The sequence below is a fragment of the Rhinoraja longicauda genome, chromosome 22, assembly GCF_053455715.1.
Source record: "Rhinoraja longicauda isolate Sanriku21f chromosome 22, sRhiLon1.1, whole genome shotgun sequence".
NCBI classification, from domain to species: domain Eukaryota; kingdom Metazoa; phylum Chordata; class Chondrichthyes; order Rajiformes; family Arhynchobatidae; genus Rhinoraja; species Rhinoraja longicauda.
Genome location: NC_135974.1, coordinates 18,269,355 through 18,296,444, shown reverse-complemented (window position 1 = coordinate 18,296,444; position 27,090 = coordinate 18,269,355). Strand labels below are relative to the sequence as shown.

The 27,090-nt window shown below is 45.1% G+C and overlaps 1 protein-coding gene across 4 annotated transcripts; it reads left to right on the top strand.

The window, feature by feature from the left end:
* Positions 1-214: 214 nt before the first annotated feature.
* On the top strand, positions 215-25,324 carry LOC144604457 (14-3-3 protein beta/alpha-B-like). 4 transcript variants are annotated; one of them, XM_078418900.1, is made up of 7 exons: positions 215-375; positions 2,024-2,162; positions 13,277-13,578; positions 16,718-16,841; positions 18,319-18,482; positions 20,082-20,177; positions 23,354-25,324. In XM_078418900.1, exons 3-7 carry the CDS (start codon positions 13,285-13,287, stop codon positions 23,408-23,410), a joined length of 735 nt encoding a protein of 244 aa, XP_078275026.1. In that variant the 5' UTR covers positions 215-375; positions 2,024-2,162; positions 13,277-13,284; the 3' UTR covers positions 23,411-25,324. The 4 variants fall into 4 exon arrangements, with proteins under 4 accessions (XP_078275026.1, XP_078275025.1, XP_078275024.1 ...); XM_078418899.1 differs by lacking the exon at positions 2,024-2,162; XM_078418898.1 differs by lacking the exons at positions 215-375; positions 2,024-2,162 and adding an exon at positions 2,212-2,580.
* The last annotated feature ends 1,766 nt before the right edge of the window (positions 25,325-27,090 follow it).

Below are 27,090 nucleotides of genomic sequence, written 5' to 3'. Positions count from 1 at the left end.
CGACAAAAACCGTCCCGCGCCGCCGGCCCCTGCTGATGACCGGGCTCGGCGCGCATGCGCCACTGAGATACGGGCCGACAAGGCGAGCACTGCGCACGCGCACGTCCGGACCATTACCAGCGGTCCGAGGCCACGCATGTGTAGACGTTCCACCGGCCACCGCCCTGCCAACTCTGCGCGTGCGCATTGCAACTCCCCATCGGCAGCGGCTCGGTGGTTGCCACAGCAACAGTGACGTTACACTCCTTGCAAATCTGCCTGGCGACCCCGTGCCCAACTGTTGCCTGGGTGACCCCGAGGGGGGAGAAACGGAAGCGGAAAGGAGCGGGGAGCGGAAGCGTGTAGTCAGAGACTGAGGCAGGGAGCGGCGATAACGTGAGTGAGGGGGCGGCTCAAGGAGCCGGGCCCCGCTCCTAAACCCGCTGCCAGCCACGCCCGGGCAGAGTGAGGGGAGGGAGCGGGGACTGAGGGAGGGAGGGGGAAGAGTGGGAACTGAAGGTGGGAGAGGAGTACATGTTGAGGTGGTGTGGAGGGAAGGGGGTGGGGAGGAAAAGGGAGATGAGGAGGGTAGGGAGGGGAAGAGCAGAGAGGGAGGAGCAAAAGGGTGGGGGAGAATGGGTTTAAGTCGGAATGATGAGAGGAAGGGCAAGGAGTGGAAAGGGGGGGGAGTAGGAGAAGGGTGGAGGGAGGAGGAATGGAGGAGTGATGTGAAGGAAATGGGTGAGGGAGGGGAGGTGGATGGGATATAAGAGGGAGGGTGAGAACTGGCGAGTGGAGACCAAGGTAGGGGGAGAGTGGAACAGTGGAAGCGTGGGAAGGTGGACAGGTGGACAGGTTGGGTTGAGAGGTACAGGAAGAGCGAGGTAGGGGCTTAAGGTGGGGAAGGGGCATGGTGGAAATTGTGTGCAGTACTGGTTATCCAACTACAGGAAAGGTTTGGAGAAGGTACAGAATACGTTTACCAGAGTGCTACCCGAATTGGAGGTGTTAGCTAGAAGAAACGGTTGAACAAAGTTGGATAATTTCCTCTGGAATGCTTGAAATTGAGGGGAAACTGGATAAAAGTATATGAAATTATGAGAGACACAGATAGAGTAGACAGTCAGAAGCTGTTTCCTATAGAGGAAATGTCAAAGACTAGAGGGCATTACTTTCAGGTCAGGTGGGGAAAGTTTCAAGGAGATTTGTGGCATGTTTTATACATAGATACATGTTTTATACATAGGTATGATAGTGGCATTTAAGAGGTTTTTAGATAGCCACAGGGATATGTGGGGAATGGAGGTACATAGATCATGTGCAGGCAGAGGAGATTAGTTTAACTTGGCATCATGTTGGGTGTGGGTAGAAGGGCCTGTTCTTGTGCTGTTCTATTCTAAGGGGAAGCGCAGGGGAGGGAGAGTTGGAAGGTTAAAGGTGGCATGGTGGAGAAAGGAAAGAAGGGGAGGGAGGAGGTAAGTGGAGGCAGGTGAGAAGGGTTAGGGCAGGTTCGTGAGGGGGCTGGTCTGCAGTGTGGACGAATGGATGGAGGCTGGACTGCACTGGGGGGGGGGGGGGGGGCAGGTTGGGGGCCTTGACGTACTACAGAGGAAGTGCTGGTGAATGGAATCACATAATAACTAGATTGTTTTTGCTCCTGGGATCATTGCTGGGCTCCAAACCCTGCACAATCTGATTGATTTGGATCAAGTATAATATATCCAAGTTGCTAAAGATACCAAAGACAGCCATCAGGAAGGAAGATGCACAGGGTCTTTTTACATGATGTAGATGGTGCAGTGAATGGGAGAGGGCATAACAGAGTATTTTGTAACTGGTGAGAGGCTGAAAGCTGCTAGTGTCCTGAGGAAGGGACTTGGCTGTCCTTGTGCATAAATCACCAGCAATGTGTAACTTCTCTGGAAGGATCTGTTTGAGAGAAAGCAGGTTTGGCAAAGGCTCAGCAAATTGGCATATTGGTTCATGGGCTTGTTTTATGAGTAGTAGACATTAAGCAGAGTTGCTTCTGCTCTCTTGATTTTAGATGAAGATGTGATCTTTTTCAAAAAGATCAAAATTCTTGCAAGCTTGCAGAGTTGATGTCTTGAATACAGCTCTGTTTCAAGCAGTCAAACATTCCGGCCAGAAGTTGGAAAGAGATTCAACTTTGCAATTAACTGGCGGTGAGTGATGAGGTGCTCCAGTCATGTGGTATGATTAAGGCAGAGGCCAATTAAGTAGCTTTTAATGGGGTGGCACAATGGCTCAGCTGGTAGATCTGCTGCCATACCATGCCTGAGACCCTTGTTCGATCCTGACCACGGGTGCTGTCTGTTTGATCGTTCTTGTGACTGTGTTTTCTCTGGGTGCTCTGGTTTCCACCAACATCCCAAAGATGTGCAGGTTGGTGGGTTAATGGGGCTCTACAAATTGCCCCCTAGAGTGCCGGGAGTGGATGTGAAAATAGCACAGAACTAGTGAACAGGTGATGGAAAGACATAGGGGACCCAGTGGGCTGAAGGGCTTGTATCCATACTGTATCCCTGAACTAAGGGAATCAAATGAAAGGAGGTTTTGAGGCAAATGGCTCTGAAGTGAAAGGTTAGTCATTATTTAAATGGTAGACCAGACATAACAGCTGGCTGATTTTGGCATGTATTCATAATAACGATGAGGGAAGAGTGTTGGGCCCAGTCGGTGTAGTTGGGGGGGGAGGGGGAGACGCAGAAATTGAAACCAACAGCCTGCATGAGGGATAAGGGATTAATTGGCAGGGTCCAATATATTGGATCAGTGAGCTTGACAAGAAATGGAGAAAGCATTGGGGACTCTTAATTGCTTGGTATTGCAGTGGAATAACTCATGATTTGCACGACAAGTCTCAGAAATGCACTATATTAACATTGCACCTGCAGTGGGTAATAATTCTGGGAGATGCTGGGGCAATAATAGAAAGACCTGTTGGAAACAATGGATTCATGGTGCTGTGCACAAAGATTGACATATTGTAGCAAGGCTTCCAACCCAAAACATCACCTGTCCATTCCCCCTCGAGATGCTACTTGACCCATTGAGTTCCTCCAACACTTTGTGTTTGGCTTGGCATTTGCAGAAACTGAGGTTGAGGTACTGTAGTAAAGGTCCCGACCCAAAACTTTGCCTGTCCATTCCCCCCTCAGAGTTGCTGCTTGACACACTGAGTTCTTCCAGCATTTTGTGTTTTGCTTAGATATTGCAGCAACCTAGAGATAGATGAAAAATCAAGCATTCACTGGCAAAGTATAAACTGAGGGCAAAGATTAGAGTGATTAGATAAAGTGAAGCATCTCAAGGCGCACAATCCACTTTTCTAATATTTAAAATGTTGTACAATATAGAAAATGCATATTGTATTTGGTTAAAGTCTTTGGATTGAGGATGACTTGCTCTGTAGTTCACATTGCAATGCACTTTGATTGCTTTGACTAATTTAAGCAGAATGTTTAATGCTAGAAATTGCTCGGACCAAGTTGGATCCTTGTTAGCCCATACATAAGATACGATAAAACTTTATTCATCCCCTGAAGGAAAATGGTCTGCCGACAATCACAACACACGAGGTACACAAAAACCTGAAATTAAAAGTGAAAAAAAGAAAGACAAGTGACTGTTGGCTGGCTGCTGTGTACACAGCGCCTTCACCAGAACAAATGAACAAACAAACAAATAAACACAGACTTATCCCCTGGGCAGAGGATTCTAAACTAGAGTGCCCCCCTCCCCAATACCGGGTCCCCCTTTGTTCTCACAGCGGTCCCCCCCCCCCAGGCCGGGTCCTCTATTGTTCTTCACGGCAGTCCCCCAAGGTGGGGTCCCCATTGTCTTCTCCTCCCTCACGCTCATCGACCGCGAGGCCCCACTGCCACCGAGGCTCCCGTTGTCGTCGAGGCCCAAGTTGCTGCCGTCACATCGAATGTGATTTTAAATATCTTCAGCGCAGAGGGGCTAGAGGGTATAGCTTTAAGGTGAGTGGGGCAAAGTTTAAAGCTTTTTTTTAGTGATGTGTGCCTGGCATGTGCTGCTGGGGTGATAGTGGAGGCAGATACGATAGCGCTATTTCAGAGGCTTTTAGATAGGCATGTGGATATGCAAGGAATGGAGGGATATGCATCATGTGTAGGCAGAGGAGGTTAGTTTAGCTTGGCATTATGTTCAGAATGGGTGTTGCGAGCCAAAGGGCTTGATCCTATGTTGTACTTTTCAATGTACTGTGTTCTATGCAGTAAATGAACAGGCAGTTTTGGGGTGGTGCCTGCAAATAATTAAATGCCAGGTGCTGTCCTACCTGTTTCCAGCATATTCGATGTTTGCTTTAGCTCCCTTAAAGTTGGTGTAGAGCCGATCATTTTGTGATTCTTAGCCTTCAAAAGTTGCAGCAACTTGTTTATTCTTGCTGAGAGTACTGGTTGAACCAGTTTAATGAAGCAAGTTACATCACAATCTGAGTACTTTGGGGTTTCTGCAGTGGGTGTAGTCCCTCCAGTTGCATTTACCCTGTGAGCAGGTCGCTAATCGAGTGAAGAGACCTGAAGATTACTTGTATAGACGTTGCAAGTTAATGTGTATGTGAGAGGGTAAGCAATCCTGTGTGGTCGAATGGCATAACATTAGCGACCTTAAACAGAGGGTATAGACACTGGTACAATTAGTATGCGTTTCTGTGGGCTTTTCAACTCTTGCATAAAATAAGATCACTTTTCTCGTTTCTAGTGTATGGAACTAATTGTTTCTTTTAAAATCTTGTTACTGAATGGTGTTACTGTAGCTGAATTAAGATGTTAAAATGATAGGGATTGATTTGGCAAGTAGTATTAACTGTTATGAGTCTTGCAATGCAATGTCTGTATTTTTCACGGTCATCCATCTTGCCACTAATGAACTGCGTCATAAGGGGCACCAATACTGCATTGAAATCTGCTTGTAAACTTATTTTAAACTCTGCTGTTTGTCTTCATACTCACGAGTCCTATTCACCTCAGCCCTGTGACTGCTGGCTCACGCTAGCTTCTTGTCTGACCACACCTTGCTTTTAAAATTCTTGTCTTCCTTTTCAGATCCCTCCATGGTGTTTTTCTCCCCTCTCATTCTCATCTCCAACCCTCTGCATCCTGTGCTCCTTCAATCTGGGGTTCTTGTGCTTTATTAATTTCAATTATTTCTCTTCTGCTGGCTTCTCCTTTCAGCTGCCAAAGTTCTGAGTTCTGAAACTTCCTAAACCTCACCTCCTCCCTTGTTTTTCACTTTCACCCATTAAAAACCACTTCTTCTTGACCCAGCTTTATTTAATGGTTTTAATATTTCCTTGTGTGGCTTTGTGTCATTTGTTCTGATAACATAGCTGTGAAGTTCTCTGGACTTTTTAAAGGTTTGAAAAATCCGTATAAATCCCAAGTTTTTACTTTTTCAGCATGACTGAAATTTAGTTGAAGAGGGAGTTTGTGGCAACAAACGTGTTCCATTACTTGTCTAAAGAACAGTGCGCATTTTACTCTGCTTTTGCTGCTAAATTCGAGCACACATAATACTGTCCGTGGCTGTATTGCTTTAAGGATATTGTGAGCTATCAGATTACTGCTTTTTGTTCTAAGAGAAGGTACCTGAATATTACAGCACTCTTGAAATATCATTTTAATTTGTTCGTAAGAGTGTGAATAAAGAACTGCAAAGTGCCTGCAGGGGTGGGAGTGGAACGGCTATGGGCAACGCCTGTGAATCTGCCTCTAATGGGGTGGGTCTTTCAGAGTCAGCACAGTGAGTAACATGGGCTGATTGGACTCCAAAGACATGTTTAGCAGTTGTCTGGTCTGTTCAGACCTATCCCTGGCATTTCCCCAGCTTGGCTATATTTTTAATTAAAAATAAATTTGTAGATGACAGATCCATGCTGAGTGTTCACTCTGCACATTGAGCACCTGGCACATTTAGTGGTGAGTAATGGGTGTGAATACTTCCTGTCTTTTGGTGGCACTGTGCCAGCAGAATAAGTGTCCCACCCTAATTGAACCATCCTAGAATTGGCCCAGGTTCTCAGGCAATGTAACTATTAAAACTGTAAAATATTAGAACATTTTTAAAATTGTAACTCAAACTTGAAAAAATTGCAAATTTATAAAGACCGTGGAAAAATAATTTCTGAAATGTTTTTCTGGATCTCAGCTTGTGAAGTACTTTCAGCATTAATGTTATCGTGTAGAAAGCACAGTAGTCAATTTGGGAGGAGGAAACAAATTGGTGGAGGAACTCACTAGGTTGGGCAGCATCTGTCGAAGCAACGGGATACTTGACGTTTTTCGTTAAAACTCTGCATCAGAGCTGAGTCTTGAGTGTTTAATTGTCACATGTACCAACAATGGAACAGTGAAATTCCTACTTGCAGTAGCATAATAGACCTCTAAACACAATACTCATAGTTAACATATAAACATAAAGTTCAATAAATTACAAACCCAAAACAAATGCAAAATAATCCCGAAATCCTGAGTGCGACCAAGATCGTTCATAGTTTAGTTAGTCTTTTGTAGTGTTGATGGTTGTTCGGAAAAATGTGTTCCTGAACCTGGAGTCACTGTTTTCAGACTCCTGTGCCTTCTTCCGAATGTTTGGATGAGAGACTGGCAGTACAAAGGGTGAGGTCAGCCAGGATAGGTGAATCCAGGTGAGGACTTCATGGGCAGATGGTGCTGGTTGGGGAGAGAAGGGACAACAAAGAGGAGACAACAAATGCTGTGGATGGAATCTAACAAAGGTGTTGAGTGAAACCAGAAAAGGGAGGAATGTGGGGACACAAACTGCAGTTGTTGGAATCTTAAGCAAAACACAATGTGCTGGAGGAACTCAGTGGATCAGGAGGCATCTGTGGAGGCAATGGATAGGTGACATTTCGGATTGGGTTGGAGAGAGAGGAGAACTTTTTCAAAGTAGTCATAATTTGAGGAGATTTTACTGTGGAGCAGTAAGATGCAAACATGGGGAGCTGCAGATGCTGGAATCTTGAGTAAAACAAAGTACTGGAGGTGCTCAGCAGGTCAGGCAGCATCTGGGAGGAATGGATGGGCAGCATTTCAGGATGTGATCTTTCCGCAAATGTATAGACTTCTGTTATGTTTTGTTAAAATTAATGATAGTTTTGTAGATGTAGGTAGATCGTCATTTTGATTGGTCATAAGATTGCCGGGTTCTAAAGATGTTAGCTTGTGTTCATGACAGGAGTGTTGTGCTGGGCTGTGAGATCAGAGTATCAGAAGGTAGGAGTGATCATCTATGTTGGTCTCGTTGAACTGTTGATGATAGTATGGTAAAGACCTTCACATCAGATAATTTTCTTTGGAACACCGTAGGTTGAGAGGAGACCTGATAAAAGTTTATAAAGATTATGAGACATAGATATGGTAGACAGTCAAAACCTTTTTCCCAGGATGGAAATGTCAAAGACTAGAGGGCTTAGCTTAAAGGTGAACGGGTCAACATATAAAGGAGATGTACAGGGCAAGTTTTTTTACATGGGGTGGCACGTGCCTGGAACACGCTGCCAAGGGTGGAGGTGGAGGCAGATAAGATAGTTACATTTAGGAGGCTTTTAAGAAAGGCACATGAATATACAAGAAATGGAGGGATATGGATCACGTGCAGGCAGAAGGGATTAGTTTAACGGCGTCCTGTTTGTTAGACATTGTGGGCCTTAGGGCCTGTTCCTGCGTTCTAAAAGGCATTGTTTGCACTAGAAAAACTTTGTGCACTGCAGACCGTCTCTACTTTTTACGGGAAAGGTTCTATCTTCTTTGCCATCATTCATCATAAGGTAACTCAATAAAAGAAAGTTCAATAAATTATTTTAAAAACATTAATGCAAAACAAAAACCCAAAGTCCCTAGTGCAACCAAGACAGTTCATAGTTTAGTTAGTGTTAGTAGTGTTCCTGATAATTGTTGGGGAGAACTGTCCTCAACCTTTTCAGACTTCTGTCTATCCAGTGCCAGTGGTGAAATGAGAGCATGGGCAGGGTGGTTTGGGTCTTTGGTGATACTGCTTTTTTAGGCAGCGCCTCCTAGTGATCCCTTCCATGGTGGGGAGGTCAGTACCTGTGATGTACCAGGCAGTGTTCACGTTTTGTATTCTCTTTCGTTTCGATGCATTCAACTGAACAAAAAGTTATTTGGTGTTCTCTTCCATACCCTTCAACTCTGTTGCTTTCTGTGTTTTCTCTTCCTCTGTACCTTTGCTCAAGGCTGCATCAATCCCAGTGATGTTCTTTGCTTTTATTCTGATGCTTTGCAATTTGTTGATTTTTTTTTCATCTTATTAATTTGATTTAATGTAGACTTTGAGTCCTTGCTATGTATTTTAACCTGTGTAGCCTTTATTGTTTGGACAGGTTCTGTGCTGTAAAACAATGACAATGTGTCCATGCCGACCAGGTTATCTAACAGAGCTGGTCTACTGTACACTAAGCATTATTCCCTTTATGATGTGTATGTGCACTGTGGATGGCTTGATTGTAATAATGTAAATCCGCTGACTGTTTAGCACGCAACAAAATGCTTTTCACTGTACCTTCGTATACGTGACAATGAACTAAACACTTGCCTGCATCTGTTCCATGTCCCTCCTAGACTGATTTTACTCCAGTATACCTGCTCAAACTGTTGAATTTTAGCTGCTGTATTTTAAAGCCATATGGTGATCAATTGTTGGGATTGTTTATCCCTATGAAATTTGCATGTTGCTACCATTGTCTTTTTAGTTTGGCATTGGCTTACTTTGCTCTTCGCTTCCGCTCTCTTAAGCTTTATAGGCCATTTGATATTTACATTCTGCCAGCACCCAAGACCAGTGGTCAGGAAATGAGTAGGATCACTGGGATATTCAACACATTGATTTTTCTATCACCCTACTTCCCCACTCTCATCCCCCCCAAAAACCCCATTACCTTGAAACTTTCAAATATGGAAGATTCAATATAAACAAGACAAGTGGTTCATATGAGTTGGTTCGCGTTTAGGCATTATCGTTGGTTTGGTACACTACAGGAGATTTCTGATTTCCACAGTGAGATCTCTTGTGCAGAGATGCAAAGAATTGCCAGACTTGAGTTTGAGGTTTGCGTGTTGGCTTGTGATCCCAAGGAAATTGTTAGATTGTGTTGAAACAAGGAACTGTAAATACAGATTTATACCAAAGATAGACAAAAAGTGATGCAGCAACTCAGCAAATCGGGCAGCATCTCTGGAGAAAAAGGATGGGTGACATTTCAGGTCGGCACCCTTCTTTAAATTGAGTCTGAATAAGGGCCTGAAATATCACACATCTTTTTTCTCCAGAGATGCTGCCTGACTAGCTGAGTTACTCTAGTACTCTGTGTCTACCTTTGCTAGATTGTATTTCTGTATATGCAAACATCCCAAATATCTTTGAAAGCAGCCTGTCTTTTTGTTGTTGTTGTCAGTAGATCTCTTCTGCAGGTGCATTTAACACATTGCAAATTCTTAATCCTTTGTGCTTGATTTGCCTTTTTAACTTTGTTCCAGACTCTGAAGACAATAGGTTCCTTTATTTTACATTGGCAGGTGTAATTGAGTGGGATAATATTTCAGTTCAGGGCATAGTAATGGAACTCTGAAATTGGTGTTGTTCATATATCAGCCCAGGGCTCTGACAAACTTCCTACTCGCCTATTAAATTTCAAAAGCAGTACCATCCCTTCAAAATTTGAATTGTTGCCCCTATCAGTATTCGTGGGACTGTCACTGCCAGCAGACCTGCCACCTACACCACACTGATTTAACAATCACTTTCACTCCGTTTTCCATGTATGAAAGCAACAAATGATTCTACAAGATTATTATTTATTTATTTTTGTATCTGATGTCTAATCATCAATTGTGCAAGGATCTGGTTTGAGTGACTAACTCTGGGTGGCACCGCAGAGCTGCTGCCTCTCAGCAGCAGACACCTGGGTTCGATCATGATCTCGATTGCTGTCTGTGTAGAGTGTGTACGTCTTCCCTGTGGGTTCCCTCCAGGTACTCTGGTTTCCTCCCACTTCCCAAGGACGTGTGCGTTTGTCGGTTGATTGTCTTCTGTAAAGTTGTCCATGTGTGTAGGGAATGGATGAGGAAGTGCGATATCATAGAACTAATGTGACTGGGTGATTGATGGTTGGTGTTGTGTCGGTGGGCCGAAGGGCCTATATCCATGCTGTATCTTTCTGCCAAGCTGACGCAGTTTGCCTGATGTTTGCCTTGACTTCAAAAGCATGGAGGCAACTTTAATTTGTTGTAGCTCTTAGTTGCAATGTTGACATCAAGGTACTTATGCTAATTATTAAGTAAAAATGTGATTAAACTGCAGTTACATGCTACATCTAAAACTGGAAGTATTGCTGTTTGTGAGCTGCTTTCTATTTCACGTATTTAGTTTGTGAGCAAGTGTATTGATTGTCAACTTAGAAATAATGATCTATATAAATGCAAGGATAAAAGTCTTCAAATCATTTGATCCACCTGTGTGAATTGACATGTTTTTTGCAACATTTAGGTCAAACAAGCTATTTAGGTCAATGTTTTTTCTGGTGTTCTCACTCCACCTAAGTCTTAGTCTCAGCCTATCTGTCCATCCACTTTTGAAGGAATCCATGTTTGACCTACTAATAATACATGTCTTCTAAATTCCTCCTCTGGATTAATAGTGACTATCTTGTATTTATGACCAAAGTGTGAACATCTTTACACAATCTTATTGAATCCTGCACTGTTTTTGAAGACCAGATCAAGCTTAATTTGCAAACTAAGACCTAGTTAACCCAGCTCCATGTACCTTTATAAGAATTGCTAGCAAAAATATGAGTAGTCTTTGGTTTAAAAGCTATCAAGCCTCTCTCTTATGAATGTATTTTTCATTTCTATCATGTTATACATTTTCCTGTAATTTTGCCCAACTGAGAATTTAGAAAAAAATATTCTTCCTAAATTACATGGGCAGGCTCCAGCAATGACTAACCACAGGGAAACGTGTGCAACTAATTAAAGGCCTGTCCCACTTAGGCGATTTTTTTAGGCGACTGCCGGCGACTGTCAAAGTCGTAGCAGATCGGCAAAATTTAATTTTACCCTACTACAATGACCACGACAATGCCGAGTCAGGTCGATACAAGTTCGTTTTTTGGGAAACTAGCACCTGGCTAAGAGATTACACCATCTTCGGAAACATCGCGAAATTCCCACGCTTACCTGACCATCAAACTGTTGCCTCTAATCTACCTGTCAAGTGTCCTGACGATAAATAAATTGGTTAAACAAAACTATCTTCTGGTATCTTCAAATGCCTTTTCTTAATTTAATATTACGTGCTTCTAAATGCATCTACGACAACCTAGCAAACCTGGGGACAGCATGCGACAGCGCCCGCAATAAGCTACGATACCTTGCGACAACTAGCTGTCGCCAAGAAATTTCTATCTGAATTTTTTTTTGCCGTCGCACCGAGATCCGCTACGATTCATTGAAGACTCCTCACGATCATGCCCGCGACACCCCAGCGAATGTTTGGTGACAGCCTAGTTGCCGGCAGTCACCTTAAAAATACCTAAGTGGGACAGGCCCTTTACTTAATAAACTCCATGTTGGTGGCACCGCAGCGGTGTGAGTGTCCCGGGGAGCCATGCGCGGCCGCGGGAGTCCTGGGGAGTCGCGAGCAGCGGCAGGAGTGTCCCGGGGAGTCCTGGGGAGTCGTGAGCGGCGGCGGGAGTATACAGGGGAGCCGTGCACGGCCGCGGGAGTCCTGGGGAGTCGCGCGCGGCGACGGGAATGTCCCGGGGAGTCCTGGGGAGTCGTGAGCGGCGGCGGGAGTATACAGGGGAGCCGTGCACGGCCGCGGGAGTCCTGGGGAGTCGCGCGCGGCGACGGGAGTGTCCCGGTGTGTCACGCAGGCCCGTGCACCCACCGAAGACTGGACACGCCCCAGTAGGCCCGACTCGACCCACAGGCCTTCCAGGGGACTGCGGAAAAGCCGGGTGGCGAGGCTTGTCTCGGTCGAAGGAGGCTCAGTGGTTGCGGTGATGGGAGCCTCGGCGGCGACAGCAGGTGACTTGGCAGCAGTTGTGCCTCGCGGTCGACGAGGAGGAGGGGAAGACATTGGGGACCCGGCGTGGGGGGACCACCGTGAAGAACAATGGGGACCCGGCATGGGGGGATCGCTGTGAGGGACGGTGGGAAAACAAAGGGGGGCCTGGTGTGGGAGGGGCATTCTTGTTTACAATCCTCTGCCCAGGGAATGTCTGTTTGTTCATTTGTTCCGGTGAAGGTGCTGAGCATATGGCAGCTAGCCAACAGTCGCTTGTCTTTTTCTTTTTGTTTTCACTTTTAATTTCAAGTTTTTGTGCACCTTGTGTGTTGTGACTGTCGGCAGACCAATTTCCCTCCGGGGATGAATAAAGTTTTATATCGTATTATGTATTTTTTGATGGGAATAACACAGTACTATCATGTGTGTAGAAACAGTACAACACAGAAAGCATGTTGACTATGGTGCCTGTTTTAATCCCATCTGCCTGTACTTGATCCATATCCCCCCATTCCCTGCCTGTTCATGGCCTGTCTAAATGCTTCTTAAACATTGCTTTCTCATCAGCTTCCACCACCTCTTGCATCATATTCCAGGCATCTACTGCTCTGAGGAAAGAAGATATCTTTCAAATCTCCTTTAAACTTTCCCCCAGCACCTTAAAGCTGTGCCCTCTAGTATTTGACATTTTTACCCCTGTGAAAAAATCATCTACACTGTTTATGCCACTCATAATTAAAAAGACCTCCAGTGTCACAAAGATCCACAAAACCCTGGACAGACTCTCATTTTACTTCTACCATCGGAAAGAAGGTACAGAAGTCTGAAACCCCTGACCACCAGGTACAAGAATAGCTTTGTTCCAACATCCATCAGGCTCTTGAACACTGCACAACACTAACCTCAACTGTGAACTATGGACTGTCTTTGGTTGCCCAAAGGACTTTAGTTTTTTTGCACATACTGAAGTTATTTATTGAATTTTTGTTTATTATATTATCTGTATTGTTTATAGGCCTGTTGTGCTGGTGCAAGTAAGAATTTAATTGCTCCACTGTCAGAGCATTTAAACACCTGAACCTTGTATGGTTTCTCCCTGCACATTCTCCAGATTGTCTTTATCATGGGTGTAATGTGGAAATGGAAACTAAGGACAGCACTCCTCTGATAATTATGGGGATAATTTCTTGTGTTTGTACAGCCTTAAAGATGGATAAAGCTGAGCTGGTTGAGAAAGCAAAGTTTGCCGAGCAGATGGAGCGCTATGACGACATGGCGGCCGCCATGAAAGCCGTTGCGGAGAAAGGCGAAGAGCTCTCAAACGAGGAGCGGAACCTGCTCTCCGTCGCCTACAAGAATGTGGTTGGCACCCGCCGCTCCTCCTGGCGTGTCATCTCCAGCATTGAGCAGAAAGAAGACAATACCGAAAAGAAGCTGCAGATGGTAAAAACTTACCGAGAGAAGATTGAGAAAGAGCTTCAGGATATCTGCGGTGATGTTCTGGTATGTGATTGATCCCATTCAAAGCCAAATTAAATTTGTTCATATGTTCAAGGAGTAGAATTATGCCGTTTGTCCCATCAAGTCTACTCCACCATTCTATCATGGCTGATCTATCTTTCCCTCTCAACCCATTCTCCTCATAACCCTTGATAGACAATAGACAATAGGTGCAGGAGGAGGCCATTCGGCCCTTCGAGCCAGCATCGCCATTCAATGTGATCATGGCTGATCATTCTCAATCAGTACCCCGTTCCTGCCATCTCCCCATACCCCCTGACTCCGCTATCCTTAAGAGCTCTATCTAGCTCTCTCTTGAATGCATTCAGAGAATTGGCCTCCACTGCCTTCTGAGGCAGAGAATTCCACAGATTCACAACTCTGACTGAAAAAGTTTTTCCTCATCTCAGTTCTAAATGGCCTACCCCTTATTCTTAAACCCCTTTTCATATTCTATTGGAGATAGTGCAGACAATTTGTGTACAGCAAGTTTCCACAAACACCACTGATAGTTTTACTGATGTTGATTGGAAAACACAGAGTCCCAGGAAGCCAAGAGCTCTCCTGACCTTTGAATAAATGCTGTGGGGTTTTTCCTTTGAGAACATGGTAGGGATCACAGCTTAGCTCTTTCTCTGGATGATGGCCCCTCCTTCAGTAAAGCACTGCATCCACAGGCTGGATATAGGCACTGATCATCCAGAATGGATTTACAGCCCACAGCTTTACTGGTGCAGAGACAAGTATGCAGCCAGCATGCCTTAGCTGTCATGGTAATTGGGAGAGCCTTTTGCATACTTTCTGGCTCCTGTTATTCATGGTGCTTCCCCCCTCCCCCCCACTCCCCTTCCCCCCCACTCCCCTTCCCCCCATTCCCCTTCGCCCCCACTCCCCTTCCCCCCCACCCCCCTTCCCCCCCACCCCCTTCCCCCCTCCCCCCCACCCCCTTCCCCCCCACTCCCCTCCCCCCCACTTCCCTTCCCCCACACCCCAACCCTGCCCAACATCAAAGGGCCCCAACTGCGGAGGCGCAGACCCGTTGGGGATCCGGCGGCCATCTTACGTATCGGATCAACGGGAGTGCCCCCGGGGCCATGCCAGGCCCAGAAATTGTACCTATCCGTGCACCCATTGGCGGGCAGGGAGTGTGCTCTGGGGCCGTGGGCGGGACGCGGTGGCAGGCGGGGAGTCTCTCCCGGGGCCGTGCTGGCCGCAGCAACCCTACCAATCCATGGACCTGTTGGCGGTGAAAGCCACTTACCTGTGCGTGCAGCGCTGATCAGCGGCGAGCGGAGGGGAACAGCGGCGACGGCCACCCTGTTGGACCCTCTGCTGGCACCTCGCTGCACCACTGGAGGAAGGTGAGGTGCGAAGCATGCCGGGATGGGCACCGATCCTCCCGGCGGGGGGGGGGGGAGCGCATTTGTTAAAGTCAGTTCCCCAACCCTCATTGGCCGCGACTCCCTGCCCCCCCTCCCTCATTGGCTGTCACTCAGGCAGGTCCCAGTGCGACGTCACACGCTGAACATGGCAAGAAATCATTTTTTTAGGGTAATTTTTAAACTTTAAAATCTCTCTAACTTTAAAAATATAACCAATTTGAATGGAACTTGGATGAAAAGGTCCCCAAGACAAAGGTGAGTAAGGTGGTCCTAAAATTGTCGCATTCCCGTGTGACGGGGGCTCAAAAACACGGTTACATCACGGGCATCGGATAACATCCCTCAGACTAACATCCCTCAGAATAACAAACAGAGTTTTAGTAATATATAATAGATATAATAGCACTTTGAGGCAGCGCTCTGTGTTTCGGTCCAAAATAAGTTGGTAAACCTGTCAATTGTAGGGGACTTGCAGACATGACCCACCTTTGGTGCTGAAGTGAAAATGTCAGCAAAGGACCTATCCACTCACAGGAATGCTACTTTTTACACCCAACTGCATTCCTTCCGTAGGAGTGGCTAGTAAGATTTATGTTGTAAACCTAAATAATTTAACCTCGAGTGTAATGTAGTCAGCTACATATGATTATTAAACTACAGAGATTCTAAATCATTCCAATGACTCTTGCCTAATGGGAAAGTGGAGAAAGTGGATGCAGCTTGTCCTTAATTATGCTGGTGGCCTTGCTGAGGCTACGTGAAGTGTAGGTGGAATCAATGGCATGGAGGTTGGTTTGCATGATGGTCTGAGCTACATCCACAATTCTCTTGCTATTTCTAGCAGTCTTGATTGGAGCTGTTCCCAAACCATGCTGTGATGCATCTCAATAAAAAGCTTTCTGTGTCACATCTGTAGAAACTGGTGAGGGTTGTTGTGGACATGCCAAACTTCCTAAGCCTTCTACGGAAACACAGGCATTGGTATGCTTTCCTGACCACTACTTTGATGTGTCTGGTGATGTTTATTCCCAAGAACTTGAAGCTTGTGATCATCTCTACATAATCCATATTCCTCCATTCCCAGCATTGCATAATTGTGAATTATCTCCTGTGGAATTGCCACTGCAATTCTTGCAACAGGGTAATAGCAAGACGATTTGTCAATCTTTTTTTTTTTTCTTGAGGGTTGTATGAAACTTTTTATCATCACTCTGAGCTATGATGATTAGTACTCCAATTATATTTTAACCATACCAGTGCATTATGTTGGGTGCAGGGATTTGGGGCCATACTCTTCCACTTGTCCCAAGCTGAACCAATAGTTTAATGAAATAAAACAATGCTGGAAATATTCAGCAAGTCGGGCAGTTCCAGTGACAAGAGAATTGGCGCGGCCCACTGGCACAGTTGAACGAGCCACTGGCTCACAGCGCCAGGCACCTGTGTTTGATCCTGACTTTGTTCTGTCTGACTAGCATTTGCATGTTCTCCCTGCGAACGCATGGGTTTCCTCTGGATGCTCCTGTTTCCTCCCACATCCCAAAGACGTTATAGTTTTTGAGTTAATTGGCCTCTGTAAAATTGCCCTTAATATGAAGGAATGAGAAAGTGGGATAACATAAAACTAGTGTGAGCGGGTAATTGATGATCAATGTGGTGGGCCGAAGGGCATGTTTCCATCCTGTATCTCTAACGTAAACTAGAGATCAAATTGTTGAATTATTGCACAGTTCCAACATTTCTTCTGTGTTTTACCTCAGGGCCTTCTGGACGATTATCTTATCAAAAATGCATCCACTTCTGAGAGCAAGGTCTTCTACCTGAAGATGAAGGGCGATTACTACAGATATCTCTCCGAAGTTGCAAACGAGATCAAGAAGCAGAGTATGTTTGAAAAATTTAGAACTTAATTGAAATTTGTTGTTTTTTTACACAGGAATCCTCCAGGTTGCGCAAGCTGCAGTTTTGGATCCTTTATCTGTGTATCCATCTTTCCATCACGCATCCACAGGTCCATAACATATTGGAAACCATTGCAAAAACATGAACGTGAAAGATTCCTAATATCTCTAGGGACCAAAAGAGCAGCTTGTTAAACAAATTAAAAACGTGTTTATATTTTTGGAAGTGATCTTTGTTGATGGTGTTTTCAAATGTTTAGCTGGTTCTATTTTATTGCCTGCACCAGTAGGTAAAGTTTCCTTTCCCCAAAGATAAGCTTTTAATGTTTTCAGTAAGTTTCAGACAAAAGGTACTTCAAAGATACAAACAGCTAGGCTTTAAATTGAGTAGTCTGGTCGTGTAATCCACATCAGCCAACAATAACGGGTCTCCAAGTGGATCTGTATTTACAATTCCTATCATTTTTTGAAGTTGGAGGTGCTATCCATTGTTATAATATGGAACAATTTGAATTTATGGAGCAGCTATAAAATAGCAAGGGACTTGCTAAAATACTGCTGGAGCAGATGAGATAAATAGCACAAGAAAGGAGAAGCAAGAAATAGAAACAACGCTGATCAGGTGAGATGTAGGGTTGGGTTGAACTAGATGAGCAATTGAAACGTTCTGGCACAGCTGTTTGAATGGCCTAGTTATATCTTGAAGGACCTTTGTTGCGGCAATGCTGTCTAGATTACGGGTATTAACTGTAAGGAGAAGTTGGACAAACTTGGATTGTTTTCTCTACAATGTTGGAGGTTGATGGGAGACCGGATAGGTATATAAAGTTATGAGGGGTGTAGATGGGCAGAACCTTTTTCCCAAGGTGGAACTGTCGAAGGCTACCGAGCATAGGTTTAAGGTGAGAGGGGGAAAGTTTAAAGGAGATGTGTGGGACAAGATTTTTGGTATGCAGAGAGTGGTGAGTGCCTGGAACGTGCTGTCAGGAGTGGTGGTGGCGGCAGATACGATAGTGGTGTTTAAGACTTTCGGATAGGGACATGGGTTTGGAGGGATATGGATCACATGCAGGCAAAGAAGATTAGTTTAACATGGCATTGTGTTTGACACAGACTCTGAGCTTAAGGGCTTGTTCTTGTGCTGGAGTAACTCAGCAGATCAAGCATCATCCCTGGACATGGAACATGGATAGGTGATGTTTTGGGTCGGGACCTACTTCAGACCGAATGTCGGGGGGAGGTTTGAAGGGTCCCGGCCCGAAATGTCACCCATCCCTTTTCTCCAGGGATGCTGCCCGACCCGCTAAGTTACTTTGTCCTTTTGTGTATTCGCCAGCATCTGCAGTTCTTTGTTTCTATATGCCATTAGCTGATTGTAAACTGAATGGAATATTGTCACACCACCTGATTTGTGTGCACAGCCATCTACCGTTACCAAGAGTAGCATTTCTCTTTTGAAGGTACGGTGGAGCAGTCTCAAAATGCCTACCAGGATGCATTTAAAATCAGTGAAACTGGCATGCAGCCAACACATCCCATCCGCCTGGGCCTCGCCCTCAACTTCTCCGTGTTCTACTACGAGATCCTGAACTCTCCTGACAAGGCGTGTCAGCTGGCAAAACTGGTGAGTGGCAAAAACTGTTTGGTGCTGTAGTCAGATCCATTCATTACGTCTCCAAAGACGTACAGGTTTGTAGGTTAATTGGCTGGGTAAATGTAAAAAATTGTCCCTAGTGGGTGTAGGATAGTGTTAATGTACGGGGATCGCTGGGCGTCGCGGACTTGGTGGGCCGAAAAGGCCTGTTTCCGCGCTGTATATATATGATATGATATGATATGATTACTGCCAGTGTTTATGTCACCACCTCCTGCAGCTTGAATCTCCTCCCCTCACCTCCACTAGATACAATCGTTTCTTCTTCACCATCACAAAGAATAATGCAAGTCTTAAAGATAGACACAGTAACGCAGCAGGTCAGACAGCATCTCTGGACAAAATGGATAGGTGACGTTTCGGGTCGGGACCCTTCATTAGACTGATTGTAATCTTTCAGACTGCCCCTACGATCCATCTGGACCTGACCCAAAGCATCACCTATCCTTTTTCTCCAGCGTCTGTAGTTCCTTTTTATTACACAATGCAAGTCTTTCTAGGTTATGGCACTAACTATTTGTGTCCTGCTCCAAATGGCCAGCATTTGCTCATGGCTCGGACACTAAGTGTTGGAGTAACTCAGTGGGTCAGGCAACATCTCTGGAGAAAATGGATAGGTGACGTTTTGGGTCAGGTCCCCTCTTCAGACGGATTCTAGGGGCAGTCTGAAAGATTACAATCAGTCGTTGGGACCCTTCTTCAGACTTTACCTGAATCATATAAAATAGCGCCAGACGCATGGCAATTCGTGTACTGCCTCAATGTGACCTACTATTCCCATGTCCTAGCACTAAGTATGATTGTGTTTATGTATAGTAAGATAGTTACTGAACCTGTAAGCAAAATGAATTTCACTATACCTAGGTACATTTGACAACTGGAGCTGAGGGGTTAGGTATTACTGGTCAATGGTTGGAATATTGTGGACTCCCCTGATTCTTGCTTGATGTTTGTACCATTGATCGAGGGTCTCAGGGCAAATCCCTAATCTAGTATTGTTCCTGTTTTCTGGCCAGGTTTCAGCCACTGCACCTCAACACAGTGCTGCTGAGGCTGGTTATAACGAGTCAGCTTGTTCACTGACTACAGTCACACTTTTCTTGTGAGTTTAATGTGAACACGGGACGCGGGGCCCCTCTTCCCCTTTCAGTGTTATCCCACTTTCTTATCCATTCGCTACACACTAGGGGGCAGTTTTACAGAGGCCAATTAACCTACAAACCCGCACGTCTTGGGGATGTGGAAGTTAACCGGAGGAACCCCGCAGTGGCAGGGAGAATGGGTGAACTCCACAGACAGCACTCGAGGTCAGGATTGAACTCTGGTCTCTGGCGCTGTAAGACAGCAGCTCTACCAGCTGCCCCACAGTGTTTATCTTTGCTCGTTTCCGTGAATGTGGTGTTACTGGTTTGCCAGCACAGTTTTCTGCTGAAACTCCATTCAGTTCAAAAGCAGGCTCTGTAGAAAGCTTCACTGTAACAGTTGTTGATAAGGTGGAGGGAAGGGATGGGGGTTGTACAGTCTTCTGTTGGTTGATGGGTGACCTATTGTCATTCTCTTATGTTGCAGGCGTTCGAATCAGCAATTGCAGAACTGGACTCATTGAGTGATGATTCATACAAAGACAGCACCTTGATTATGCAGTTACTAAGGGACAACCTAACTGTATGTATTGTATAAATGGGGAATATTTCTAGCACTTAAATCCTTTCCCCCTGCTAACTTTGGCATGTATTCTATGCATATTTGAACTCTGATTTAAGGTAGCATTGACTGTCAACTCCAACTGCAGTAGACCATTAAAAGTAAAATTCTGAATGTTGGAAGGAAACTCGCACTGTAATAAAGTGTAATAAACACTTAAGAAAATACTGAAAATACACAGATAACTGTGGAGAGTAACATTTCATGTCGATGACCTGTGTATTTTCAGCATTTTCTGATTTTATTTCAAGTTTTTAGCTTCTGCGTGGTTTGCTTTTCCAATTAACATTTTGGATTAGAATCATAATTTTAGTTTAATTTTACCTTGGAAACAGGCCCTGCATCCCACCAAGTCCATGCCAGCCATCGATCACCTGTTCACAGTAGTTCTATGTTGTCCCACTTTCTCATCCACTCCCTACACACTGGGGGCAATTTGCAGAGGCCAGTTAGCCTACAAACATGCATATCTTTGGGATGTGGAGGAAACTAGAGCATCCAGAGGAAAACTACGTGGTCACAGGGAGAACGTGCAAACTCCACACAAACAGCATCCAAGGTCAGGATCGAACCTGGGTCACTGGCAGAGTGAGGAAGCAGCCCTACCAGCAGCACCGCTGTGCACCTAAATGGGACAAAACTGGCATTCCTTGTGGACTGTGATGCCCGTCTATGCTGATCCCATTTACCTGCATTAGGCCTGTAAACATGTCTTTCATTTAAGTATCTGTCCAAATGTCTTTAAAACATTGTTATGTTAACTTTTCATCAGAATGCAAAACATTAAGAGGCGACAGATTTTGAGCAAGTGTGGAAAGTGTCTAGGAAAGAACAGAAGGCCTGTTATGTAGACGGCACCAAATAAGAGGAACAGATAGGAGAACTGAAATAGCACAGTGGCGCAGCGGTTGATTTGCTGCCTTGCAGCGCCAGAGCTCCTGACGATGTGTGCTGTTTGTATGTTCTCCCTGTGACTGCGTGGATTTTCTCCGGGCACTCCGGCTTCCTCCCACACTCCAATGGCGTGCAGGTTTGTAGGTTAATTGACTTCTGTAAAATTGTAAATTGTTCCTCGTGATTGGAATAGTGCTAGTACACGAGGTAATCGTTGGGTGGTGCGGATTCGATGCACGGAAGGGCCTGTTTCTGTACTGTATCTCAAGTCTAAAGCCGATGTGGAATGTGACAAGTAAAACAAAAGGGGGTATGAGGAACTAAATGGCCATAGTACAATCATTGTGTGTGACAGAGATTATCATCCAAAACTGTTGGATATTTGTGTGTTCAACATATTCTTTTACAATCTTTCCTCCTGTGTAATTACAGCCATATGCTTTGCTATGGCTCTAACATGGTGATAATTTGTCTATCATTACTCTGCTCTTAATTACTGTGCTGCTATTTTGTGCTGTCTACTCAATAGATTCAGTGATCGATGATGCAATGCTGAACAAGAATTGGGGGGGGGGGGGGGGGGGGGAAATAGAACACTAAACAGTACAGCACAGGAACAGGCCCTTTGGCCCACAATGAGCCAGATGAGGTTGAGGATGTAAAATAGTCTAATGCCCTAAATATTGCATGGGTATGATGGAGCGCTGTGGCATTGGATCAATGATTCTGAGTGCCTAAGGATGGAAGCACTGGTTTTAAAGGTTCAACAGTGGTGGTTGATGGACCAGATGGACGCCATGACAAAGTTGTAAGTTTTGGGTTATGTTCACTGGCAACAAGGCAAAGACAGTTGTCAGACACCGTGGGGGCATGGTGACGAGCGGCAGCATGGTGGCACAGCGCTAGAGTCGCTGCCTTGCAGGTTCGTTTCTGACTACGGGTGCTGTCTGTATGGAGTTTGTACGTTCTCCCCGTGACATACGTGGGTTTTCTCCGGGTTCTCCGGTTTCCTCCCACTCCAAAGACGTTCAGGTTTGTAGGTTAATTGGCTTGGTAAAATTGTACAGTGTCCCTAATGTGTGTTGGGTAGTGTTAGTGTATGGGTCGGCTGGCCGGCGTGAACTCAGCGTGCCGAAAGGCCTGTTTCCGCGCTGTAGCTCTAAACTATATTAAAAGAAGAGCTGCTCAAAGGTATCTGAGCAGCAGCAAAATTAAATGGAAGGATATAGGTCAGGGGTGGTGGAGGCAGATACGATAGTGTTTGGAAGCTTTTGGGATAGGCACATGGATTTGCAGGGAATGGAGGGGTGTGAGTCATTTGCAGGCAGATGAGATTAGTATAGCTTGGCATTATGTTCAACATTGATATTTAGGGCCTATTCCTGTTTTATGTTCTTTGGATCATGTGCAAGCAGTGGGGTGAGTATCATTCGGCATCATAGTTGGCACAGACATTGTGGGCCGAAGGGTCTGTTCTGGTACTGCAGCATTTAATAATCTGTAGATCATTTGAGAGGCTTAAAGCCAGGTAGCTGCTTGGTTGTGAAGGGAAAAAAACTGCAGATGCTGGTTTAAATCGAAGGTAGACACAAAAAGCTGGAGTAACTCAGCGGGTCAGGCAGCATCTCTAGAGAGAAGGAAATGGGTGACGTTTTGGGTCGAGACCCTTCTTGTGTCTGAAGAAGGGTCTCGACCTGAAACGTCACCCATTCCTTCTCTCCAGAGATGCTGCCTGACCCGCTGAGTTACTCCAGCTTTTTGTGTCTGCTTGGTTGTGACGGTATGTTATTACAATGATAAGTTTGCCATGGTCAACTTGTGGTGGAGGAGGATGTGTGGTGAAGGGTGTTCCTGCTCCCACATTAGTGATGGTCATTTTGCTTATTTGCTTAAATAACCCTGTCAGCACTGAACTGATGTAGTTTCCTTGCGAGTGGTAGAAATGGGAAATTTCTGCTTGCTGTCTGAATATTCCTTGAAAAGACACAAAACGCTGGTGTAACTCAGCGGGTTAGACAACCTCTGTGGAGAACAGGTGACATTTCAGTTTGGGACCTCAGACTAGGAAGTTTGAAGAAAGGTCCCCACCCAAAATGTTGCCCATCCACGTTCTCCAGGGATGATGCTTGACCTGCTGAGTTACTCCAGCACTTTATATATTTTTCCTTGGTAAACCAACATCTGCAGCTCCTTGTTTGTGAATATTGCTTGACTCTGACATGATCCCTGTTTCCTTCCCGCAGTTGTGGACCTCGGACAACCAGGGAGAAGAAGTGGAGCAGGCCGAGGGAGAGAATTAAGCCTGCAAGCTGCCTTCTTCATTTATTCACTTTCACCTCCTGTCTGCCAAACTGCCCCACCATTCCCCTCTTGGTTCTCACTGACTTATTTTAGGTAATGCACCCCATCCCCTTAGGATCAACTCTGGGATCACCTACGCAGATCACCTGTTTCCTGATGCACCCACAAATTGGGGGGAGGGGAAAGAGTCTTTCACTGGTGGTAGCTCTAAGCTATCCTGCTTCTTGCAGTTCTTTGGGTAGGTGGCTGTTATCTGGCACGCATGTTTAAATTTCTTTCGGATGGTAAAATTGGCCTGTGTTCACGGTGAGAGTGGAGGGAGGAGTTGGTGTGGTGGAGCACTGCTTGGTGAGAGACTTGTTGCGTGTTAAAATGAATCAATCCTCGAGAGGTAGGTTCAGTTTTCTGCCTTTTCCTACTTGGCGACATCCCTCTTAAACTGGCCGTTCCTCAATCGTTTCCTCCATGTACAATTGCGTTGCCCTCTCACCCTCCCTGCTCTTGAGCACTGCTGCAAACTATCATCCCTGTGTTGGTGGTTGCACAGCTCCCATGGCGCTGGGAACGGGGTGCAGAGGGGGTCTACTAATTATGGGAGTAAGATGGTTGAATAATTGCTGGTGCGCTTTCGCTGTCAGGCGGGCCACGGGGACCTCTTTCTTTTGCAAAGGCCTGAATACCGATCACCCCAGTGATCTCTGAATGGATCACCATTCCTTTCCCTTCCCGTTCTTCTACACAAACCCTTGTGTGGGCACACTTCCAAATCTGACTCTGTTCACGATTCTACATCAGGTGTGCTTGGTGCTCAGTTTTCTGTTCCCTCTGATCTCCTTGTGCTCACTTACCCCACCACCACACTGCTGAGTGTGTATCAAATCACTCCTCACCATCATCCCTTCCCATCCATCCAAGCTCTCCTGCTAATTTTAATGTCTATTCACCTTTGGTAATAACTGGTAGCTGCAGCAACCACCTGCAACCTATTTCTAATCACTGTGCAGATATGCTTCTGGTATTTCAATACTAAAATAGAAGTCTCTCTAACTTATGAATTATATCAGTCCAGACCTTAGCTTGAGACACATTGGACCTTTCCTTCCCCAGACGTGGTTTGGGGGGGGGGGGGGGGGGGGGGGAAGGGATTTGTATGATGCCTTTTAATTTATCATTTCCTACACCTTTATGAGTAATGCCGTTTATTAAAATCATTGTCGTACCCAAGAGCAGGCGTTACCTCCACCAGCCTAGCCTCCCCTCTGCTGCTCTCGGCACCAAGTGCAGGCTCTGGGAGTTACTGTCAGCATCCATTGTTAGGGCTTGCTTCTCGGTGCTCCACACTAGAGACTGCTAAGTGTCAGCTAAGAGTTTTGTAGTTCTGTTAACCTGCGCACTCATCTGCATCATTGAAGAAAGGGCTAAAATGGAGAGGGGAGGGGCCCATACTGGGTGAGAATGTACAAAATATCAGTGCTGCAGAAAGCATTTCTGATTTTTTCTCTTTGATCACATTTTACGGATGTGCACCCCTCATCTGTAGGTCATTTTTGTCTGTTCACTGGAACATGTACCGTGCACTATATTGTTTAAAAAACTATTGAAATTACTTTTACCTGACTTTTGGTGACCTCTGGTAGTGAATGTGGAGCAGCCTCTTGTCTTGCCTCTGTTTATCTCGTGGCTGCCTCTCTGCTTTGTTTTTACTTTACTGACCAGTATTCTGTCTTCATTCACTTCTGTGACTGTTGCAGCATGCATGTGATTGTGGAACCGTGGAGCAAACATATTAAATTTGTCTTTTTTGATGTACGATTAGCTTTGTGTAAGTTTCTTTTTTTAAAATTGGATTGCATGGAAAGTCAATCCAGAACGTGCAAGACAGTTCAAAATGAAATAAAAGTTTTATTGAGAAATTTGTGTGTTTTCTGTCTCTGGGTATCTGGTGATATCTGCCCTCTGTGGTGGGGAATTGTATAACTGTGATGGAGAATGTGTAGAGAAACTTGTTAAAATGTTCCATGGATGAACGACTTGAGATAAATACATAAGCTTGGAGGGAAGATTTAATAGGAACCTGAGGAGTAACTTTTTTACACAAATGATGGTGGGTATATGGAATAAGCTGCCCAAGGCGGTAGTTTAATCAGGTACTATCGCAAGGTTTAAGAAACATTTAGACAAGTATATGGCTAGGATAGGTTTGGAGGGATATGGGCCAGTGTAGATGGGACATATTGGTTGGCATAAATAAGTTGGGCCGAAGGGTCTTTCCACGCTGTGTGACTGCCATGGTGATAAATGAAAACCATGAGTTTATGGGATCTGGTGGTTTATGGGATCTGGAGACATCTTTATATCTGATGGTGGGGATCCAGAAAGTGAACAAAACATCTCCCCACTGATTGTATAATCAGGAAATTATTCCAAACATGACCAATGCAGCTCAAAAGCCATGGCAGTCCCACCAACCTCCTTTTAACCTCACACCTGCAAGTTTAGTTTATTCAGCATGGGTACAGGCCCTTTGGCCCACTGAGGCCACACCAACCATCAATCACCTGTTCACACTAGTTATGTTATCCCACTTTCGCAACCACTCCCTACACACGAGGGACAATCTGCAGAGGGCCAATTAACCCTCAAACCTGCATGTCTTTGGATTGTGGGACGATGTGCAAACTTCATACACAGACAGCACACGAGGTTGGGATTGAACCTGGTCCTCTGGTGCTGTGAGGCAGCAGCTCTACCCACTGCTGCCCTTGAGTCCCCTCACCTATGAACAGACCGAAGGATGGTGAACCAGTGGAATTCATTGCCACAGATTGTAGTGAAGGCCAAGTCATTGGGTATTTTTAAAGCGGAGATTGATGGGTTCTTGGTTAGTAAGGATATCAAAGATTGTGGGGAGAAGGCAGAAGAATGGGGTCGAGATGGTAAAACAGATTAGCTATGATTGAAGACGGAGTAGGCTCAATGGGCCGAATGGCCTAATTCTGCTTCTATGCCTTAAGGTAATCCACACCTGCCCATTTCTCCAGAGATGCTGCCGGACCTGCTGAGTTACTCCAGAATTTTGTGTCTATCTCTGCCCATCAGCTACTCATTTATACTAATCCTACACTGGTAAATGTTGAGAGACTTTCTGCTGACTGGATAGCATGCAACAAAAACGCTTTTTGCTTTGCACGTGACAATAAACTTAACTGACTAAGAGATTTTTAATTGATTCTTGTCAATGATCTTTACTGATCATCTCTGGTTCCAATAGTCAAACTTTCCCTTTTTTTTAAATGGTATGCTGTAGAAAAAAAATAACCAATGGGTTGCTATGATTTGGATAATCCAAAACTAAAGGGCCCAAAAGCACTCAATGGTTTAGAAAATGTGAACTTTCTTCATTTCTGAAGTGGTTAGAATGTGAAACCAGTTGAGGCAAATGCTTTCAAAAAGCTCTAAAGGCAATGTATAAAATAAAAGGGAGCAGATGTGTTGAATCTTAGATAAACTGAATGGACTGAGAAGAGATTTACCTATTAATTAGCACAACCCAGTTGGATCGAAAGGACTGCATCTACTGATTATGTAACAAAGATATCTGGGTTTGTTTGGGAATATAATCCTTAGGAAATAAGATTCCTAGTTTAGATATACAGCATGGAAACAGGCCCTTCGGCCC